Source organism: Lucilia sericata, unplaced genomic scaffold (assembly GCF_015586225.1).
Source record: "Lucilia sericata isolate MDLA Ls3-8-SP2 unplaced genomic scaffold, ASM1558622v1 Contig000754F_arrow, whole genome shotgun sequence".
Taxonomy (NCBI): domain Eukaryota; kingdom Metazoa; phylum Arthropoda; class Insecta; order Diptera; family Calliphoridae; genus Lucilia; species Lucilia sericata.
Genome location: NW_023994751.1, coordinates 210,001 through 227,985, shown reverse-complemented (window position 1 = coordinate 227,985; position 17,985 = coordinate 210,001). Strand labels below are relative to the sequence as shown.

At 34.4% G+C, this 17,985-nt stretch overlaps 4 protein-coding genes across 4 annotated transcripts in view; all 4 read right to left on the bottom strand.

The window, feature by feature from the left end:
- Positions 1-1,434: 1,434 nt before the first annotated feature.
- LOC119607826 (facilitated trehalose transporter Tret1-like) lies at positions 1,435-5,752 on the bottom strand. The gene is given in 7 exon segments (XM_037961931.1): positions 1,435-1,740; positions 1,817-2,229; positions 2,289-2,606; positions 2,609-2,649; positions 4,901-5,031; positions 5,108-5,337; positions 5,571-5,752. Coding segments are annotated over 7 exon segments (1,422 nt in total). The 5' UTR covers positions 5,662-5,752; the 3' UTR covers positions 1,435-1,542.
- A 4,300-nt stretch (positions 5,753-10,052) lies between these two features.
- Positions 10,053-11,952, bottom strand: LOC119607827 (facilitated trehalose transporter Tret1-like). Its single transcript, XM_037961932.1, has 6 exons — positions 11,756-11,952; positions 11,468-11,694; positions 11,268-11,398; positions 10,839-11,197; positions 10,369-10,772; positions 10,053-10,310 (listed from the first exon to the last, which is right to left on the bottom strand). The coding sequence occupies exons 1-6, from the start codon at positions 11,844-11,846 to the stop codon at positions 10,113-10,115; spliced, it is 1,410 nt and encodes a 469-aa protein (XP_037817860.1). The 5' UTR covers positions 11,847-11,952; the 3' UTR covers positions 10,053-10,112.
- Positions 11,953-13,231: 1,279 nt separating this feature from the next.
- LOC119607819 (facilitated trehalose transporter Tret1-like) lies at positions 13,232-15,190 on the bottom strand. The gene is made up of 7 exons (XM_037961923.1): positions 15,055-15,190; positions 14,769-14,995; positions 14,581-14,711; positions 14,287-14,498; positions 14,141-14,239; positions 13,678-14,081; positions 13,232-13,615 (listed from the first exon to the last, which is right to left on the bottom strand). The coding sequence occupies exons 1-7, from the start codon at positions 15,143-15,145 to the stop codon at positions 13,418-13,420; spliced, it is 1,362 nt and encodes a 453-aa protein (XP_037817851.1). The 5' UTR covers positions 15,146-15,190; the 3' UTR covers positions 13,232-13,417.
- Positions 15,191-17,548: 2,358 nt separating this feature from the next.
- LOC119607818 (facilitated trehalose transporter Tret1-like) overlaps positions 17,549-17,985 on the bottom strand; it is a 1,723-nt gene continuing 1,286 nt past the window's right edge. The window contains exons 5-6 of the mRNA XM_037961920.1: positions 17,817-17,985; positions 17,549-17,746 (exon numbers count right to left, since the gene is read on the bottom strand). The exon at positions 17,817-17,985 is cut by the window's right edge and continues 244 nt beyond it. Of these exons, the coding sequence (XP_037817848.1) occupies positions 17,549-17,746; positions 17,817-17,985 (367 nt within the window). The remainder of the gene's footprint in view (positions 17,747-17,816) is intronic.

Sequence of the window (17,985 nt, the reverse complement as noted above, 5' to 3'; positions counted from 1 at the left end):
GATGGATAAGAGGGATTCTGAGTGTTTTTTGAGTAATAACGAATGGAGAGAGAGAGAGATGTTTGTCAAGCTGACTGGAGCTGTAAATAACTTATTCTTTAATTTATCGGCGATTTTCCTTCATACCTTCTTGAGCGTGTTGGAGTTTACTCTATAACATGCTCAACTTGTGAGAGTAGATTCTTGTAGTCCATACTTTGGACCACCTACTACTACGTCCCTAGATGCTGTTGCCCAAAACAATAGAGCCATCTCAGTAAAAGGTTAATAAATGCACTGGTGTGAGTCTTAAGATGATGAGAATGCCTTAGGAATGGAACATTCCTCCTGATGTTGGGCCCGCCCCTTATATTGGCTCTGTACCAGTGATTGCCTATTCCTTGCCAAGGTATGTATTGGACTTGTCTTATGATACCTGGCATTCCTTAACGTGGCTACTATGACAAGAGATTAGATAGCTCGTGTACTTGAGCAAAGCGTTTGTACATGGACCGGCAGAACCTGTGTGTAATAAACAAAAAGGGACAGTGGTGAGTCGTCAGAGAATCTTAGCCTGTGGATGAAAAAGACCACCATGAAGTAAAGCCGTCAAGGCAGATGTTAACGTTAAGCATATTGACATTCTTAATCAATATCTAGTACCAATTTTTGAATGGGATCGTGCGAATGGAAACGATTTCAATGCTTGTAAAATTCAACGTTTTTAATCAAAAACACTCTGATTTGTGGTCGATTGGCCAATCGATCGCGCAAAGCACTACAGAGACAGGAATCTCTCGTCGTTCTGTACGTATGTTTTACAGTAATCAGCAAGTAATTACCTTTCCTGAATCATCTGAATATTTTGAGTGTTTTATGCACTTTAATGTTTAAATAGTTAATGACATAATTACGTTTATATATCCTAAATTGATATATATAATCTCTGCAATTGGGGAATACACGTTTTAGCTGTTCTGTGATACAAATCAAATAAGTAATTAAGATAATATGATATGGGCTATTGTTAAGACGAAATAAATAATTTTAATGAAAAATTAAGAGATTATATACTCAGTTAGATATGAACGATATAATTAAGTGCATATAAGAACATATGGCGTAGTAGAACATTTTTTATAATTTAATAAAAATGCACAAATAAAATATTAATCCAGCAATACATTGGTAATGACTTGTACTTACTCAACAATTTACTTTTCAACGACTACCTACTCCATACCTTCTGTATTAGTCTAAAAATAACTGACATAATCTGATATATAAATTGTTATTTTAGTTTTTTTGCCACTTTGCGTTAGCAACTAGTTATTTGTAAGTGAGCGTGGTAATGACTTATTTAACTCCCTATTTGTAAGCGAGCGTGGTAAAGTTTTTATATATGTATGTATATTTTTTTAAAATGCAGATAATTTTCAAAAAAACAACTATATCTATAATAAAAAACACATTTTAAAAGTCTTTATTTGAATAACAGTAAAAATATTCGTTTAAACGATAAATAAAGCTTCTTATTAAGTCTCTCTTCTCTTTAAAAAAAACCTATTTATCCATAGATTTGCCTTTAGTTTCATTCAGACAGAATAAAAGATAAAACCAACCCACAACACAAACGCCTCCACAGGAGAATAGAACGGTGGCTAAACCATAATTTTGCATCATCACAGGAAATAATTTCAAGGCCACAAAAACCATACAACTCATGGAGGCCATACACATAGAGGTGGCAGGGGCACGTATCTGAAAAAAAAAGAAAAATATAAAATATATATTTGAAACATCACATTGAGAATATAAAATCAAAAGCATCACCTACCTTAGTGGGTAAAATTTCGACGATAACAGTAAATAGTAAAGCTATGACACCAATACTGGCAATTAAAATAATACCGATCATAATAACCAAAGGTAACCAATTGTATTGCAGCTTCAGCTCGGCAGAAGTGAATTTAATATAAAAACCGAAACCTATAAGACCCACAGCCATGCCACCCGATGACACCAGCATTAACATTTTACGACCAAAACGATCTACTAATATCATGGTGAAACAGGTGCCCGTTATTTGAGCCACGCCCATGACAATAGTACAGGTATTGGGATGAATATCGGTACCGGTTTGGGCAAAGATATCCGACATATAGTTGAAGAAAGCAAAGGAGCCCGAAAATTGATTTAAGGCCATTAACATAAAGGCCGTAAAAAAGGCCTTTAAGGAATCTTTGCATACTGTAATAGTAATAATCAATAAAAATTCTATTCTAGAATAATTAAGTCTAAAAACTTACCAAAATCTTTAAATTCCAATTTCTGTGTTTGGCCATTGCTCGATAAAACATTGCGCTTAAGTATCTCAAATTCAGAATTTTCCTCCACCTCCTGCTGTTTGGCGGTAGTCGCCTCAATATTCTGCTGTTTGGGTATATTCTTATAGAACTTAAAAGATTCACGCGCCTTATCTATTTTTTGTTTTCTCAGTAAAAATTGTGGTGTTTCCGGAAACTGTGTGACAGCTATTAAATATATGGCAGGGAATATGAGAATAATACAGGGATTTAGATAATAATCTAAGTGTGACGAAAACACAAAACCCGTCATAATGCCAAACTTAAAAATAACATTGCCATTGATGATAAGGCCCCACGTATACTAGAAATATAAATAAATGAGAGGAGTTTGAGTAACACAGTTTTCATCAACTAGATAAGAAGTGTTCTAGAAAAAAATGAAAGTATTTATTTAGTTGCTAAGTGGTAAAATAATGTTTTCAGTAAGTTTATCTTGTTGTATTTATTAGTTTTAAGAATTTTAATTTAATTTAAGGTGACTAATGTAATAATTAGGGACACATTTCCATGTATATGTGGCCGCTACCGATGTTTCCTTGGGCATTATTATTCTATTAATGAACTTTTTTTCAGCGGGTAAATAAATTAAAAAAAAATATCCTAAAGCAAGGGTTCTCAGATTAAGAACAAAAGGGGAGGGTAAAGAGGGGGGCACGTGGGGCCGGCAAAAGGAGAGGGCGGAAGGTGCGGGAAAAGAAGGGTGCGAGGGAGCACGCCACAACGAAGGAAGGAACGAACGAACGAACGAACGAACGAACGAACGAACGAAACGAACGAACGAACGAACGAACGAACGAACGAACGAACGAACGAACGAACGAAACGAACGAACGAACGAACGAACGAACGAACGAACGAACGAACGAACGAACGAACGAACGAACGAACGAACGAACGAACGAACGAACGAACGAACGAACGAACGAACGAACGAACGAACGAACGAACGAACGAACGACGAACGAACGAACGAACGAACGAACGAACGAACGAACGAACGAACGAACGAACGAACGAACGAACGAACGAACGAACGAACGAACGAACGAACGAACGAACGAACGAACGAACGAACGAACGAACGAACGAACGAACGAACGAACGAACGAACGAACGAACGAACGAACGAACGAACGAACGAACGAACGAACGAACGAACGAACGAACGAACGAACGAACGAAACGAACGAACGAACGAACGAAGAACGAACGAACGAACGAACGAACGAACGAACGAACGAACGAACGAACGAACGAACGAACGAACGAACGAAACGAACGAACGAACGAACGAACGAACGAACGAACGAACGAACGAACGAACGAACGAACGAACGAACGAACAACGAACGAACGAACGAACGAACTAACGAACGAACGAACGAAACGAACGAACGAAAACGAACGAACGAACGAACGAACTAAGAACGAACGAACGAACGAACGAACGAACGAACGAGACGAACGAACGAACGAAGAACGAAGAAGAACGAACGAACGAACGAACGAACGAACGAACGAACGAACGAACGAACGCAACGAACGAACGAAATAACGAAGAACTAACGAAACTAACGAACGAACTAAACTACTAACGAACTAACTACCTAACTAACTAACTAACTAACTAACTAAACTAAACTAACTAACTAACGAACTAAACTAACTAACTAACGCTAACTAACTAACTAACTAACTAAACTAACTAACTAATAATCTAACTAATCTAACTAACTACTAACTGTCTTGCCATTAGAGGGACATTCGGTTTGCGCTTCTAGCCTTGAGGTTATCTGCCAACACATTAGGCACTGCAACTGGTTCGGAAATTATTTCTCTTAATTGCATCACAATAGTATCCATATAAATTGTTCTTTACTCCCTTTGACTTCTCTTAAAGTAGCACAAAAGCAAGTTTCAAGTACCCAGTTACCAGGTGCCCTCAGAAAATTACTTTTATGTATATAATTAAAGTGTAACCTCATCTTGCGATGAAATTGAGAATAAATAAGTTTTTTACATATAAACCTTAATAACTTAATGATGGACCAATCCTAATTTAAGCCTCCTTTCGAAAATCCGTTTGCCATCAGGAAATCACTTGAATATCTTCGTATTGGAATAAAAATCGTATATAAACGATTTGTCATTGGAGGAAAACTAGTTCAATCACTATCTATAGATATTAATTCATAACTGATCCTCGAAAAAGGGCCTTTCCACAAGTCATATCTAAATACCAGAGATTTTAAAATAATGTCGATTTTGCAATTCAATACGTTTAAAGTAAATAACTAAATATGTGAGAGTCCATAATTGACCGCATAACTGACTGTGGTAAAATTTTATATAGGGTATTTTCCGAAATTCTATATCGAGTTATCATTTACAAAACAACAAATCGGTCTTTGTTTCAAGTAAAAATTGTCAGTGGCATAGTGTTCATGTTCTCAGTGATATAAAGTCCATGGATTACAAATAGCCCATTTATCAATTATGTAGCGAAGCCAGAGTATACGAAATATAGTATTCGTAAATATTCTCTTACTTACCTGGGATCAGCAATTTCACTAATGAATATCGGTACAACGACATAATTACCACCACCCGTCATGCCACTTAAAAATCTAGCCACATATAGATAAATATATGTTTTGGAGAAGTATATTAAGATCCAGGCACTCTATATATTATACAAAATGGTTTCGAATTAATTTATAGTTTTCGAATTTAAAGATCTTCTGAACATTACAACTCACCACAAATGGCAAAGCAATTAAATACATGCACCATTTTCGTCCAATACGATTTAAGAGCAAACCAAATATTATATTCCCCGATAAAGAGCCCAAACCGAATAGTGAACCAATCCAAGAGGCCTGCTCAACGGACACTACAAAATTTGTGGGTGAATTTTCCGATTGTAAAATGTGTAGAGTAGGTGAGATCCAACCAGTGGCGATGCCATGGGCAAAGGTTAACATTTGAACTAAAGAGAGTTGGCGGGTGAGGGAGAGAGATAAAAGTTTTAGTAGTTGTTTTACTTTTGGTTCGCTTTTTTTTAGGAATTTCGACTTATATAGATAGGAAATATCGGTAAAACTTTTTAAAAATCCGACGGCAAAGTTTGAAAATTATATATTTTTTTGATTATTCGTTTAAAACTTTTGGTGATCATGATCCCGTTTCCATTATTCCCATATGTAGTCCCGTATGACTCACTTGTTATGGCAGCCAATAACTGATATCGATATCTATGATTCAGCACCGAACTACTGCGCTGTGCAATAACATCTTGTTGACTTGAAACCATATTTTATGCTAAAAATTTCTAACCGCTTACAATTTCGGAACCGTCAACATCCACAATTAATCGTTGACTGATGCGAAATTTCTCAATTTATTCGCACTTGACAGTGACACTTCATATATATATATTTTTATTTAATTAATTTTACTTTTAATAAATCTTTATTACTTTTATGTTTTAAATAAGAATTACTTCAGATTAGATAAAAAACAACATTTAAATTGTTGGTATAATGACGAAAACATTAAAATAAAATTAATTTTTTTATTGAAAAACAAATGAAAACTTCCTTTGCAACAATTATTAGTTTGAGGTACGTGCACGTTATCTCTGATCTAGTATTAGTAGCATCATTATAATCTAAATCTTAAAATTGTTGTTAGTCCCAAAAAATATAACACACCTTCTAAAAGCTATAAAAAAATTAGATTAAATATGCATAAATTAAAATATAAAACATGTACTAGTACAATATTTTCAACGCCTTGGCAAGTACTCACATACTTTATCTAACTGATCCCCAGCACTCACCCCATCATAATCGTTTGCCCCCCACACAAACTATTACGTTGTGGCTCTAACAAAATTATTGAGTTGTGAAAAACATGTTCAACATGTCAAACAACTCATTTTCGAGATAAACAAAATAAGTTTTTTCTTTACAAAAATAACAATAAGAATTTAATTGAAATTGTAATTTAATTTTCTCAAAACAATTTTTGTGTTGTTTACCTTTTTAAGTGCAGTGTAAGTGGCAGTATGAAGTAGTTATTTTAATGTTCCCACAATTATTTTCAATTGATAATGTTGCAAACTTAAAGTTATTAACTTTTTGGTGTTGTTGTAATATTATTAAAATATATCTTGTTTAATAACTTAATCGTGGTTAATCAGAAAATTAAGTCCTTAAAGTAATCTAACAGTGGATTCTTGTAAGTTCCTTGTTTCTTAAAGTTAATAAGATAATATTTTTTTTAAAGAATCCAGGGAGCTTCACTACCCTAATGGAAATTAAGTATAAAATAACTAGCTATATCCAGTGTGCTTTGCTACCCTAAAAGCAATATAATAAAAACCCGGTTTTAGAGATTCTAACTGCAATAGTTTTCCAGATATACAATTTGTTACATATGGGAGATGACACGCAAATTATTGCGTCAATTATCGCCAATTTTTCCGAACGTTAATTTAAATTTTAATGTTAAGTATTTATGAAAAATTTTAATAATCTAATAGTTTCCCAGATATACGGGAGGTGCCAAGCCCCCCATAGAAAGTCCGCCCGTTATTCTCATTAAATTCATGTAAAATTTAAAGATTCTAGCTCGAATAGTTTCTCAGATATATGGGGGTTCCAAGCCCCCCTGCAGATGAAAGTCCGCCCTTTTTTTCTCCAAAATGTTCAGATGAATAATAATGTTCCTCGTGAAAAATTAGTTTCCAAGATAAACGAAGTTTTGTATTTACTTTATATGGGAAGTGCCACGCCCCTGTTTCTAATCCGCTTACTCTTTGTCATAAATAATCATATTGACACTAAAGTGGCTCCGATAAAATTTGAGGACTCCAACTGTTATATTATCTTAAATAAACTGATTTAATATTTCCTTAATATTGGCGTGGCTCCTCTCCTACTTGAAATAAAAAGTAGTTTATAACTTCTTCCAGACATACAGGAATATACTGTGAAAATTTCAAGAAAATCGGTTCAGTTAAAAGAAGTAAGAGTAAAGCTAGCACGAAGACTCATGTAGACACCATTGTGATGAAATATCCAATGGCCGAGTCAATTACAGTGCCTAACATGGGCATTGAGACGATCAAGCCTCAGAATGATTGGCTTGTATCCGATAGACTGTTTTCTGGGTGTGCAATTTACCCTGACGTGTCCAGGATGGATACCGGCACGGGTGTCGCTGTCTATATCGCTGATATCAACATAAAAGGGTCCTTGAGACTCCCTGTCTTCTAAGCATAGATCCTAGCGATATGGAAAGCGACGGAAATGATACGGAATTATATTGATCTGGGGTTGGTTGTGACAATTTATGTTGACTGTTAAGCTGCTCTCAGAGCATTCGCTTGTCACACAGTACATTCGCGCCCGGTTGTAGATTGTAGAGGTTGTAATGAGATTGTTATGAGGTTGCGAACGAACTGGCTAGATTATGTTCGAACCTTGATATGGATGATAGAGAATGAATGATAAAACTACCCATTTGTCACTATAATAGATCAATATTCGAAAGAATCCGTGATATCATTAACCAGTCATGGTATAGTAGAGTGGATTGCAAAATATCGAGGGCCCTATGGCCGAAACTTGATATGGGGGGTACCATAATGCATATAGGGCTGGATAGACACAGTCTAAGGATTCTGAAAGAATCTTTAGGATCTTTGTCAGTAAATGGGACAGTTATATATCGGACTATTGCAGGTTATGCGAAGATGAGGAGGAAGTGAGTACGATCGAGCAAATTATTTGCCACTGTAGGATACAGAATCTCAGGCTGAAATGTTTAGGGAATAAATTCCATGGCGAACTCACAGTATACTAGGTCAATTTTTTGACTGGGTTTTATAGGTAATGACTTGGTAAATCTTGTGGGTTGTATTTTCTTTCTCTACTAATCCATCTTTTTTACCTACCTTCTTCTTTCTTGTATTGTTGTAGTCTTGTGCCACTAGTCTTTGAATCTTCACTCTTTGAAGGAAATCACAATGGACCTTATGGACTTCGAATGGATATGCACCTTTTTATGGTGTATAACCCTTCTAATCCTTCCAAACCTACATGAACTTAGTGTTTTGGGCGCGTAGTCGAGTCTCTGTGAATTTGTATTCAGATGAATCTGCTACGTCATTTGCAAAGGCAATTGTTTTATATTTCAAAGGATATACATAGTTTAAAGAGCCGACACTTTATAGCCAAGTTGGCCTTATTTTGAGGGTGGTACTTTTACAACTACAAGGTGAATTTATTAGACGACTCACCACCGCCCCTTTGTGGTTATTATACAAGCACTTTGCTGAAGTACTTGAGCTATATGCCCCGTTGTTTAATTTCCCGGATGCAAAAACATCTTTTCTATTTACAACCACGCAGATGGAATGGCTTCTCAATCATCCGATATACGACACACTCACCCTAGGTATACGAATAGGTGAAGATCGCATCCAGTATCATATACACTTGATACTAACTCATTTAGTCTCACAATCACTCCTCTCTGGATATCTGTTCTCTAGGCAACAGCACCGAACTTATCACGAATTATAGACTTTACATTGTATCAGTCTTTTAACCAATATTCTTGTCCCGCGACTTTGGGTTAAACCTACAGCTACCACTCCGGTACCCGGAAGCTACCACTCAAATAACCGGGACAAGACCTTGTCAGATCTACCTCATGTCAAATAGTTTATAGTCCTGGGAGACTAGAGGGATTGCAATAACACCAAGATGGGCTTTTTATCAAGGTAGAGAAGAAGAGGAAAGAGGAGTGAAGAGTGAACACACTCTTGAGATGTTTCTCCATTAGACATTCCTAAGATCGTTACGTTTTTGATAAACACATTTGTAGATTGGTCGGTCTACTATGTTATTAAAGGCTTCTTCTATGCCAAAAAAGGTCGGTAATGTGTACTCACCGAATTTTAATGATTTCTCTAGGTATCCAATTAGAGAGTGTAAAAAGATTTGTGTTCGGCATGGGCATATTGAGAGGGAGATAAAAGTTTTCTGTTCACCGATAACTAGGTACAGATGGGATTCTACCCAATATTTATTATATTTTGGGGAAATCGTAGTTAAATACTGGATAAATACCTTTTTTTATTGGGGTAATTATAATTATAACTTTTAACTGAAAATATGCACCATTGTTAGGTCAACAACTTTCTGAGTTACAGAGGGTCAAAGTTTGAGATTTTTGCCAAACATGTGTTTGACCCACTGTCACTCAAAGAGCGGTAGACCGATCTTGTTAAAAATTTGTGTTTAAATAGTATATATACTGGGTCCTTATTAAATTCTAAAAACGAATCTGTCTGTCCATCTGTCGACAGCATGATAGAGTCGGAACGAAAAGAGATCGATATAATCGTTCAAAGGTTTAGCATGGTCCCTATACGAGGAAACCCCGGAAAACAGCTATAACTGTTGTAAAAATAACATTATATCGATGAAACAAGTTGACGCTAGCCCCCATATAAGGTCTATTCAGAAAATTATTTTAACGCTCATGAGTGAATTAAAAATACGAGTACAACGATGAAATTCGTAACAAATAAGTGTTATATATTATTATTGATTCCTCTTCCAATTTTATGCGGATCATAACTGACCCTACACTTCATATAACACCTCTTACAGGTAAATTAATAGATCTAAAGTGTGGATCTATTTTTTATTTTTCAAAGAAATTTGTTTACAAAATCTTCAGCTTTTTTCACTTATCCATGGATTTTCCTTTAGTTTCTTTTAAAAACAATAAGACATACAATCCACCAATAACCGAAACACTGCCACAGCAGTATAACAGGGTGGCAAGACCATAATTTTGCAGGATAAGAGGAAATATTTTCAAGACTGTAAAAATCAATAAGCTAGATATAAACGAACACACAGTGGCGGCAGGGGCACGTATCTGAAAATCAAAATATGATCAAATTAATAACGAATAATAATCTTATTAATATGTCTACCTTAGCGGGGAAAATTTCCACCAATAATAGACCAGTTACCGCAACATTGACTATTAAAATTATAAACGTCATGATAACAATAGGAAACCAATTATAATGTAGCTTCAATTCAGCAGAGGTAAATTGTATATAGAAACCGAAACAAAACAGGCCCAAAGCCATACCGTTCGATGATACCAACATTAAGGGTTTACGACCAAAACGATCTACTAATATAACGGTGAAAGAAGCTCCCAAAATTTGTGCTATACCAACAAGTATGGTGCAGGTATTGGGATGAATATCGGTACCAGCATGAGCAAATATATCCGACATATAGAAGAGAAAAGCCAAACTGCCAGAAAATTGACTTAGGGCCAGCAACATAAAAGCGGTAAAAAATGATTTTAAGGCAGTACAATTGACTGGAATAGAAAGATAATGAAAAGCTATAATTATATAGTAGAATAGGAAAACAATTTTAGACTTACAAAAATCCTTAAATGATAATTTTTCTTGGATATTACTTGATAACATATTTAGCTTGAGTTCCTGAAATTCGCCATCTGTATTGAGTACTTTTTGCTCGCTCTCGTTCGCCTTAATATTCTTGGGCATTTTTGTATTTTTATAAAATTTAAAAGCTTCAAGAGCTTTATCTTCTTGTTGTTTTCTTAATAGAAATTGTGGGGTTTCGGGAAATTTTGTTAAGGCCACTAAATACAAAATGGGAAAGGTAATTATGATGCAAGAATTTAGATAATAATCCAGATGCGATGAAAGCACATAGCCCGTCATAATGCCAAAACTAAAGAATAACATTAACAATGATGATAGAGTACCACGCAAACTGAAAATTTTAAGAGAAAAACAAAATCTTAAGTTCTTAGGGAAAGGTTTAAAAAACAAAAATTATTTACCTTGTATCAGCAATTTCACTAATGAAAATGGGTATCACCAGAAAGAGTCCACCATCAATTATGCCCAAAAGAAATCTAGCCACATAGAGATATATATAAGTTTTCGAGAAAAATATTAAAATCCAGGCCATCTATAGAAAATTGTAAAACAATTCTATTAATAAATATGTTTATCACAAGTTTTAAACCTTTTTACTTACTATATAGGGCAACGCCATTAAATACAAACACCATTTTCGTCCTATGCGATTTAAAATGAAACCAAATAAATTGCCTACTAATGCGCCCAAACCGAATAGTGAACCAATCCAGGAAGCCTGCTCTACTGATACTACGAAATCAGTGGGTGAATCGTCCGACTGCAACTTAAGCAGTGTCGGTGAGGTCCAGCCAATTGTGATGCCATGAGAAAATGTTAAAATTTGAACTGTAGAGTTAGTTCAGATTTTAGCAATTTTTACGCCTGAATTATTTTACCTTTGACTCACCTGATATAGCAGCTAATAACTGATTTCGATATTTTCGCTTCAGTACAGAACTGCAATGCTGTTTAGCTATATCTTGATCACTTGAAAACATTTTTTAGACAAAATTAAAATATTTTAAATATTGTAATCTATTAACATTGAGACAAACAAGTTGAATGAATAGATAAATTAGATAAGAAAACGAAAATGTTGATAAAGCATTTACAGTAGTATTCATACAATTATATTTCAGCTTTATTAAACATTTATAGGCAAAATTTACAAAATTCGTATTCATAAACCTCTAATAACTAAAATCGTAATCTATTTTTATACCCTACACCACTATAGTGGGAAGGGTATTATGCCTTTGTGCTGATGTTTGTAACACCCAAAAATATTGGTCCTACGCCTACTTTAAAGTATACCAACCGTTTCAAAATTACTTCCTGAGTGGATTAAGCTAAGTCCGTCTGTCTGTCTGTCCGTCTGTCTGTGTGTCGCAAATTTTGAGATAATTTGATGAAATTTGGAACGTGCTCTTCCTTTGGCCCAAGGACGAACGCTATCGAAAATGGTTGAAATCGGTCTTTTATATCACCTAGCCTCCATACAACCCCCATACGGACCCTCCGAATAGGGCTTTTGACCTCAAGGATCGGGCATTGTTTGACCCTAGCCCCCATACAAAGCCCCTTTCAGAAAATGACTTGAATGTACACAATTCCCTTATAAGCACTAGTATCACGATGAAATTTGGCACAAATAAGTTCTATATGAACATAAATCCTGACAATAAATTTTATAAGGATCGACCCAAGTTTTGCCCTAGCCCTCATATAACCGGACTTTCCGATTTGGGCCTTTTAGCTCATAACTACGTCAAATATACTAATGTCTTCCAAAAAATTGGCACAACTAAGTTTGATTTAATCCTAAATAACACTGTCAATTTTCGTCACGATTTGACCCTAGCCCCCATACAAAGTCCCCTACTACTATCTACCTCTATATAAGTTGTGCTTAGTTGTGCCAAATTTTGATGAGATAGTAGAATATTTGACATTGTTATGAGTTAAAAACCCCAAAATCAGAAGGTCAGATTGTATGGGGGCTAGGTGATTTCAACCATTTTCAATAGGCATCGTCCTTGTGTCGTATGGTCCAAATTTTATCCAAATATCTTGAAAATTGTGGCCTGTAGCACAAGGTTTACATGGACAGCCAGCCAGCCGGATAGACGGACAGACTGACATATCTCAATCGACTTAGAAAGTAATTCTGAGTCGATCGGTATACCTTAAGATAGGTGTAGGACCAATATTTTTATGCGTTACAAACATCAGCACAAACGTATATAACGATAGTGGTGTAGGGTATAATAAAAGCAAGTAATTATTATTAGAAATTTAGATTTGAGTCGGTTATAACTAGATTTTCACTTTCAATTTTATTTTCTAGTATTAAAATTTAATGGCAGCATAAAAATCCGTTTATGTTTAAACGATTTTTTATCCCATATTAGTACTTGATTATTATCATCTAAAGATAAGATTAATTTTATTTATCTTTAGATACAATGTATTTAGTTTAATAAAAAAATAGAGATAAGCTAAGTCTAAAATATGTTAAAAAGCAACATGCTTATACTTTAGTCTATTGAAATCATCTCTCCATATTATTTCATCTATCCATAGATGTTCCTTTAGTTTCTTTTAGAAATAGTAAGATATATAGTCCACCAATAACCGAAACACCACCACAGAAGTATAACAGGGTGGCTAGGCCATAATTTTGCAGTAAAAGAGGAAATATTTTCAAGGCTGCAAATATCATTAAACTAGTGGCAAAACAGCATACAGTTGTGGCAGGTGCACGTATCTAAAAATAAAACAACTTTATAACAAATCGATTCAGTAAAATAAATTAGTTAATTGGCCTACCTTAGCGGGAAAAATTTCCACTATTAATAGACCAGTCACTGCTACATTGACCAATAATATTACAAATGTCATGATAACAATGGGGAACCAATTATATGTCAACTTCAGCTCTGCTGTGGTAAATTGTATATAGAAACCAAAAGCCAAAAGTCCCACAGCCATGCCACCCGATGATACCAACATTAAGGGTTTACGACCAAAACGATCTACCAATATGACGGTGGAAAAAGCTCCTATAATCTGTGCTATACCCGTAAGAATGGTACAGGTATTGGGATGAATATCGGTACCAGCATGAGCAAATATATCCGACATATAGAATAGAAAAGCCAAACAGCCAGAAAATTGACTTAGGACCAGCAGCATAAAAGCGGTAAAAAATGTTTTTAAGGCCTCAACACTGACTATATTAAAGTAAAGGATATCAATGTATTGCAATGAATCTGATCAATTTTAGACTTACCAAAATCCTTAAATGATACTTTTTCCTCGATATTATTTGATAAAATATTTAACTTAAGTTCCTGAAATTCGCCATCCACATTAAGTTCCTGTTGCTCGACTTTAGTTGCCTCAATATTCTTGTGCCTTGCTAAATTTTTATAAAACTTAAAAGCTTCATGAGCTTTTTCAATTTTCGTTTTCTTAATAGAAATTGTGGGGTTTCGGGAAATTTTGTTAAGGCCAGTAAATACAAAATGGGAAAGGTAATTATGATACAAGAATTTAGATAATAATCCAGAAGTGATGAGAATACAAAGCCCACCATAATGCCAAAACTTAAGAATAACATTAACAATGATGATAGAGTTCCACGTAAACTAGAATATTTAAAGGAATAAGGAAAAAAATAACATTTTACACTATTTGCAATCTTTTCATAAAAGTAGATGATCCATTTACCTTGCATCCGCTATTTCACTAATGAAAATCGGTATAACTAGGAATATACCACCACCAGTTACTCCTATAAGAAATCTAGCCAAATACAGATAAAAATAAGTTTTCGAAAAAAATATTAAAATCCAGGCAATCTGTAGAAAATTATAAATTAATAATATCATAATATCAGTTGAAAAATTTGTACTTACTATATAGGGCAATGCCATTAAATACAAGCACCATTTTCTTCCTATACGATTTAAAAGGAAACCAAATAAATTTCCTACCAGTGAACCCAAACCGAATAGTGAACCAATCCAGGAAGCCTGCTCTACCGACACTACAAAATTTGTGGGTGAATCATGGGACTGCAACTTAAGCAGTGTCGGTGAGGTCCAACCAATTGCTATGCCATGGGCAAATGTTAAAATTTGAACTGCAAAGATACATATTTAAGATTTAAATATTCTCCATAAAGTTTTGCCTTAAACCTACCCGCTATGGTAGCCAATAATTGATTTCGATATTTTCGATTTAGCACAGAACTGTTATGCCGTTTAGTTATATCTCGATCATTTGAAAACATATTTTAGACAATTTTTTTTATTTTTTAAAATTAGAAACCGTATACATTGAGACAATAAAATTGAATGAAGAAATGAAATGTTTCCCAAAATAAGATAAAGAATGAAAAGTTTGATAAAACATTTATTATTTACAAGAAACTAATCTTTAGTTGTCTGCCTTTAGACTTGAAGATTTATCTCGCAGAGTACAGTGGGGTAAATGTTAAGATGCGATTTTTGTTGATTAAATATAAAATAACATTGGTCCGGACTTATAGTCTTGTTTATATAAGTCCTTAGTCTTTTTTTAGGACTATAGTCTTGGCTATAGTCTGGACTAGTTTTGACTACAGAATTACCTATAATCTGAACTATACCTTTATTTATAGTTTTGACTGTAGTCTTGTCTGTATTAAACATAAAATAACATTTGTCCGGACTATAGTCTTGTTTATATAAGTCTGTAGTCTTTTTTTAGAGTTGTTAGTTTTTTCGTTTATAGTCTTGTCTGTAGTTTAGACTATGGTCTTGCCTATAATCTGAACTATAGTTTTGACTGTAGTCTTGTCTATAGTCTTGTATATAGTCTGGACTATTGTCTTGTCTATAGTCTGAATTATAGTGTTGTCTATAGGCTTGTTTATAGTCTTGACTATAGACTTGCCTATAGTCTTCACCGTGGTCTTGCTTATAATCTTGACAGTAGGTTTGTCTATTGTCTTGTCCATAGTCTGAACTATAGTCGGGACTCTAGTCTTGTCTAGAGTCTTGTTTATAATCTTGACTATAGTCTGGATTACAGTCTTATCTATAGTCAGGATTATAGTCTTGCCTATTATATTGCTTATAATCTTGACTATAGTTTTGTCTATAGTCTTGACTGTTATCCCTTCTATAGTCTGGACTATAGTCTGACCTACATTCTTGTCTATAGTCTGGACTACATTCTTGTTTATAATCTTGAATATAGTCCTGTCTATAGTCTGGACTATAGTCTTGCCTATGTTCTGGACTATAGTCCTTTCTATGTTCTGCACTATAGCCTAGTCTATAGACTGGACTATAGTCTTGCCTATTCTCTTTTTTATTTTTGTAATCTTGGCTATAGACTTGTCTATAGTCTGGACTATAGTCTTGTCTATGGTCTGGACTATAGTCTTTTCCATAGTCTTGAATACATTCATGTCTATAGTAATGGCTGTGGTCCATAGTCTTTTCTAAAGTCTCCTTTTTAATCTTGACTATAGTCTAGTCTATAGTCTTGACTGTAGTCGTATTTATAGTCTGTACTACAGTCTTGTCTATAGTCGTGTTTATAATCTTGACTATAGTCTTGTCTATAGTCTGTACTATTGTCTTGTCTATGTTCTGGACTATAGTATAGTCTATAGTATTGGCTATTCTCTTGTTTGTAATCTTGGCTATAGTCTTGTCTATGGTCTGGACTACAGTCTGGTCCATAATCTGCATTGCAGTCTTTTCCATAGTCTTGATTACATTCTTGCCTATAGTCAAAACTGTAGTCATGTTTATAGTCTCGTTTATAATGTTGACTATAGTCTTATCTATAGTCTGGTCTATAGTGTTGTCTATTGTCTGGTCTTTAGTCTTGTCTATAGTATCGTTTATAATCTTGACTATAGTTTTGTCTATAGTCTGGTCCACAGTCTTGTCTATAGTCTTTTCAATAGTATGCACTATTGTCTTGTCTATAGTCTTGTTTATAATATTGACTATAGTCTGGACTACGGTCTTTTCTTTAGTATGGACTACAGTTTTGTCTATAGTTTTGACTACAGTCTTGCCTATAGTATTGACTGGGGTTTTTTTTTTATTGTCTGGACTATAGTCGGGACTATAATCTTGTCTATTGTTTTGTTTATTCTCTTGACTATAGTCTTGTCTTATCTGTAGTCTGGATTATAGTATTTTCCATAGTCTGGATATAGTATCGGCTATAATCTTGTATATAGTCGGTAAAAAATATCGCTTATTTTATAATGACAGCAGCCTTTGAGAGTCGCTACTACGCAAACATTTTTTCTTATACATTTTCTCAGCTATCGTCCCACTGTGCGATAACATTATTAGCACTGCATTATCTGAGAAAATTGTGTTTGATGCATGTTTTAAATTATTTAGATTTAAATTTCGTAGATTAATAAAGGCCTAAGATAAATAAACAGGCCTAAAATATGATAAACAATAACGATTATGAATTTGTATACATTAGGGTGATACCTTTTCTAACATTTTTCTAAATATTTAAATGCCGAATAATTTATATAAAATATCGTTCCTGTTTAATTAATTCAGTCTATGTAAAAAAAATAAAAATTTCATATATATACAGATAATATAAATCAGCTTAAAACTATTCCTAATATTATAAAATAGTATTCGAAATTCTGCAGCAGTCTTCTTCACTTATCCAAGGTTTTACCTTTAGTTTCCTTTAAAAAGAGCAACATATAAACCCAACCAATAATGGAAACACTACCACAGCAGAATAAAACTATGGCTAGACCATATTTTTCCAATAAAAGTGGAAATATTTTCAAGGCAACGAAAACCATAAAACTCATGCAGGCCATAGACATAGATATAGCAGGGGCGCGAATCTAGAAAAGAAATTGAACGAGAGTTAAAAAGTCAAATAGGTAAAAGTGGTAACTGAATCCAAAATCTTACCTTGGCGGGTAAAATTTCCACTATTATAGTGAATACTAGGCCTGTTACCCCTATACTGGATATTAATATGATAAATGTCATGATAACTAAAGGCAACCAATTATATTCCAATTTCAAAGTCGATGTGGTAAATTGTATGTATAGTCCTAAACCGAAAAGACTCAGAGCC

Coding starts and splice junctions, on each gene's coding strand:
- LOC119607827 (XM_037961932.1), bottom strand. CDS start 11,846: ATGTTTTCAAGTGATCAAGATATAGCTAAACAGCATTGCAGTTCTGTA. Junction 11,198..11,267: donor AGTGAAATTGCTGATACAAG/GTAAATAATTTT, acceptor TAAAATTTTCAG/TTTGCGTGGTACTCTATCAT. Junction 10,773..10,838: donor ATTATCATTTAAGGATTTTT/GTAAGTCTAAAA, acceptor TTTCTATTCCAG/TCAATTGTACTGCCTTAAAA.
- LOC119607819 (XM_037961923.1), bottom strand. CDS start 15,145: ATGTTTTCAAATGATCGAGATATAACTAAACGGCATAACAGTTCTGTG. Junction 14,996..15,054: donor ATTATTGGCTACCATAGCGG/GTAGGTTTAAGG, acceptor GTATCTTTGCAG/TTCAAATTTTAACATTTGCC. Junction 14,082..14,140: donor AGTATCATTTAAGGATTTTG/GTAAGTCTAAAA, acceptor ACTTTAATATAG/TCAGTGTTGAGGCCTTAAAA.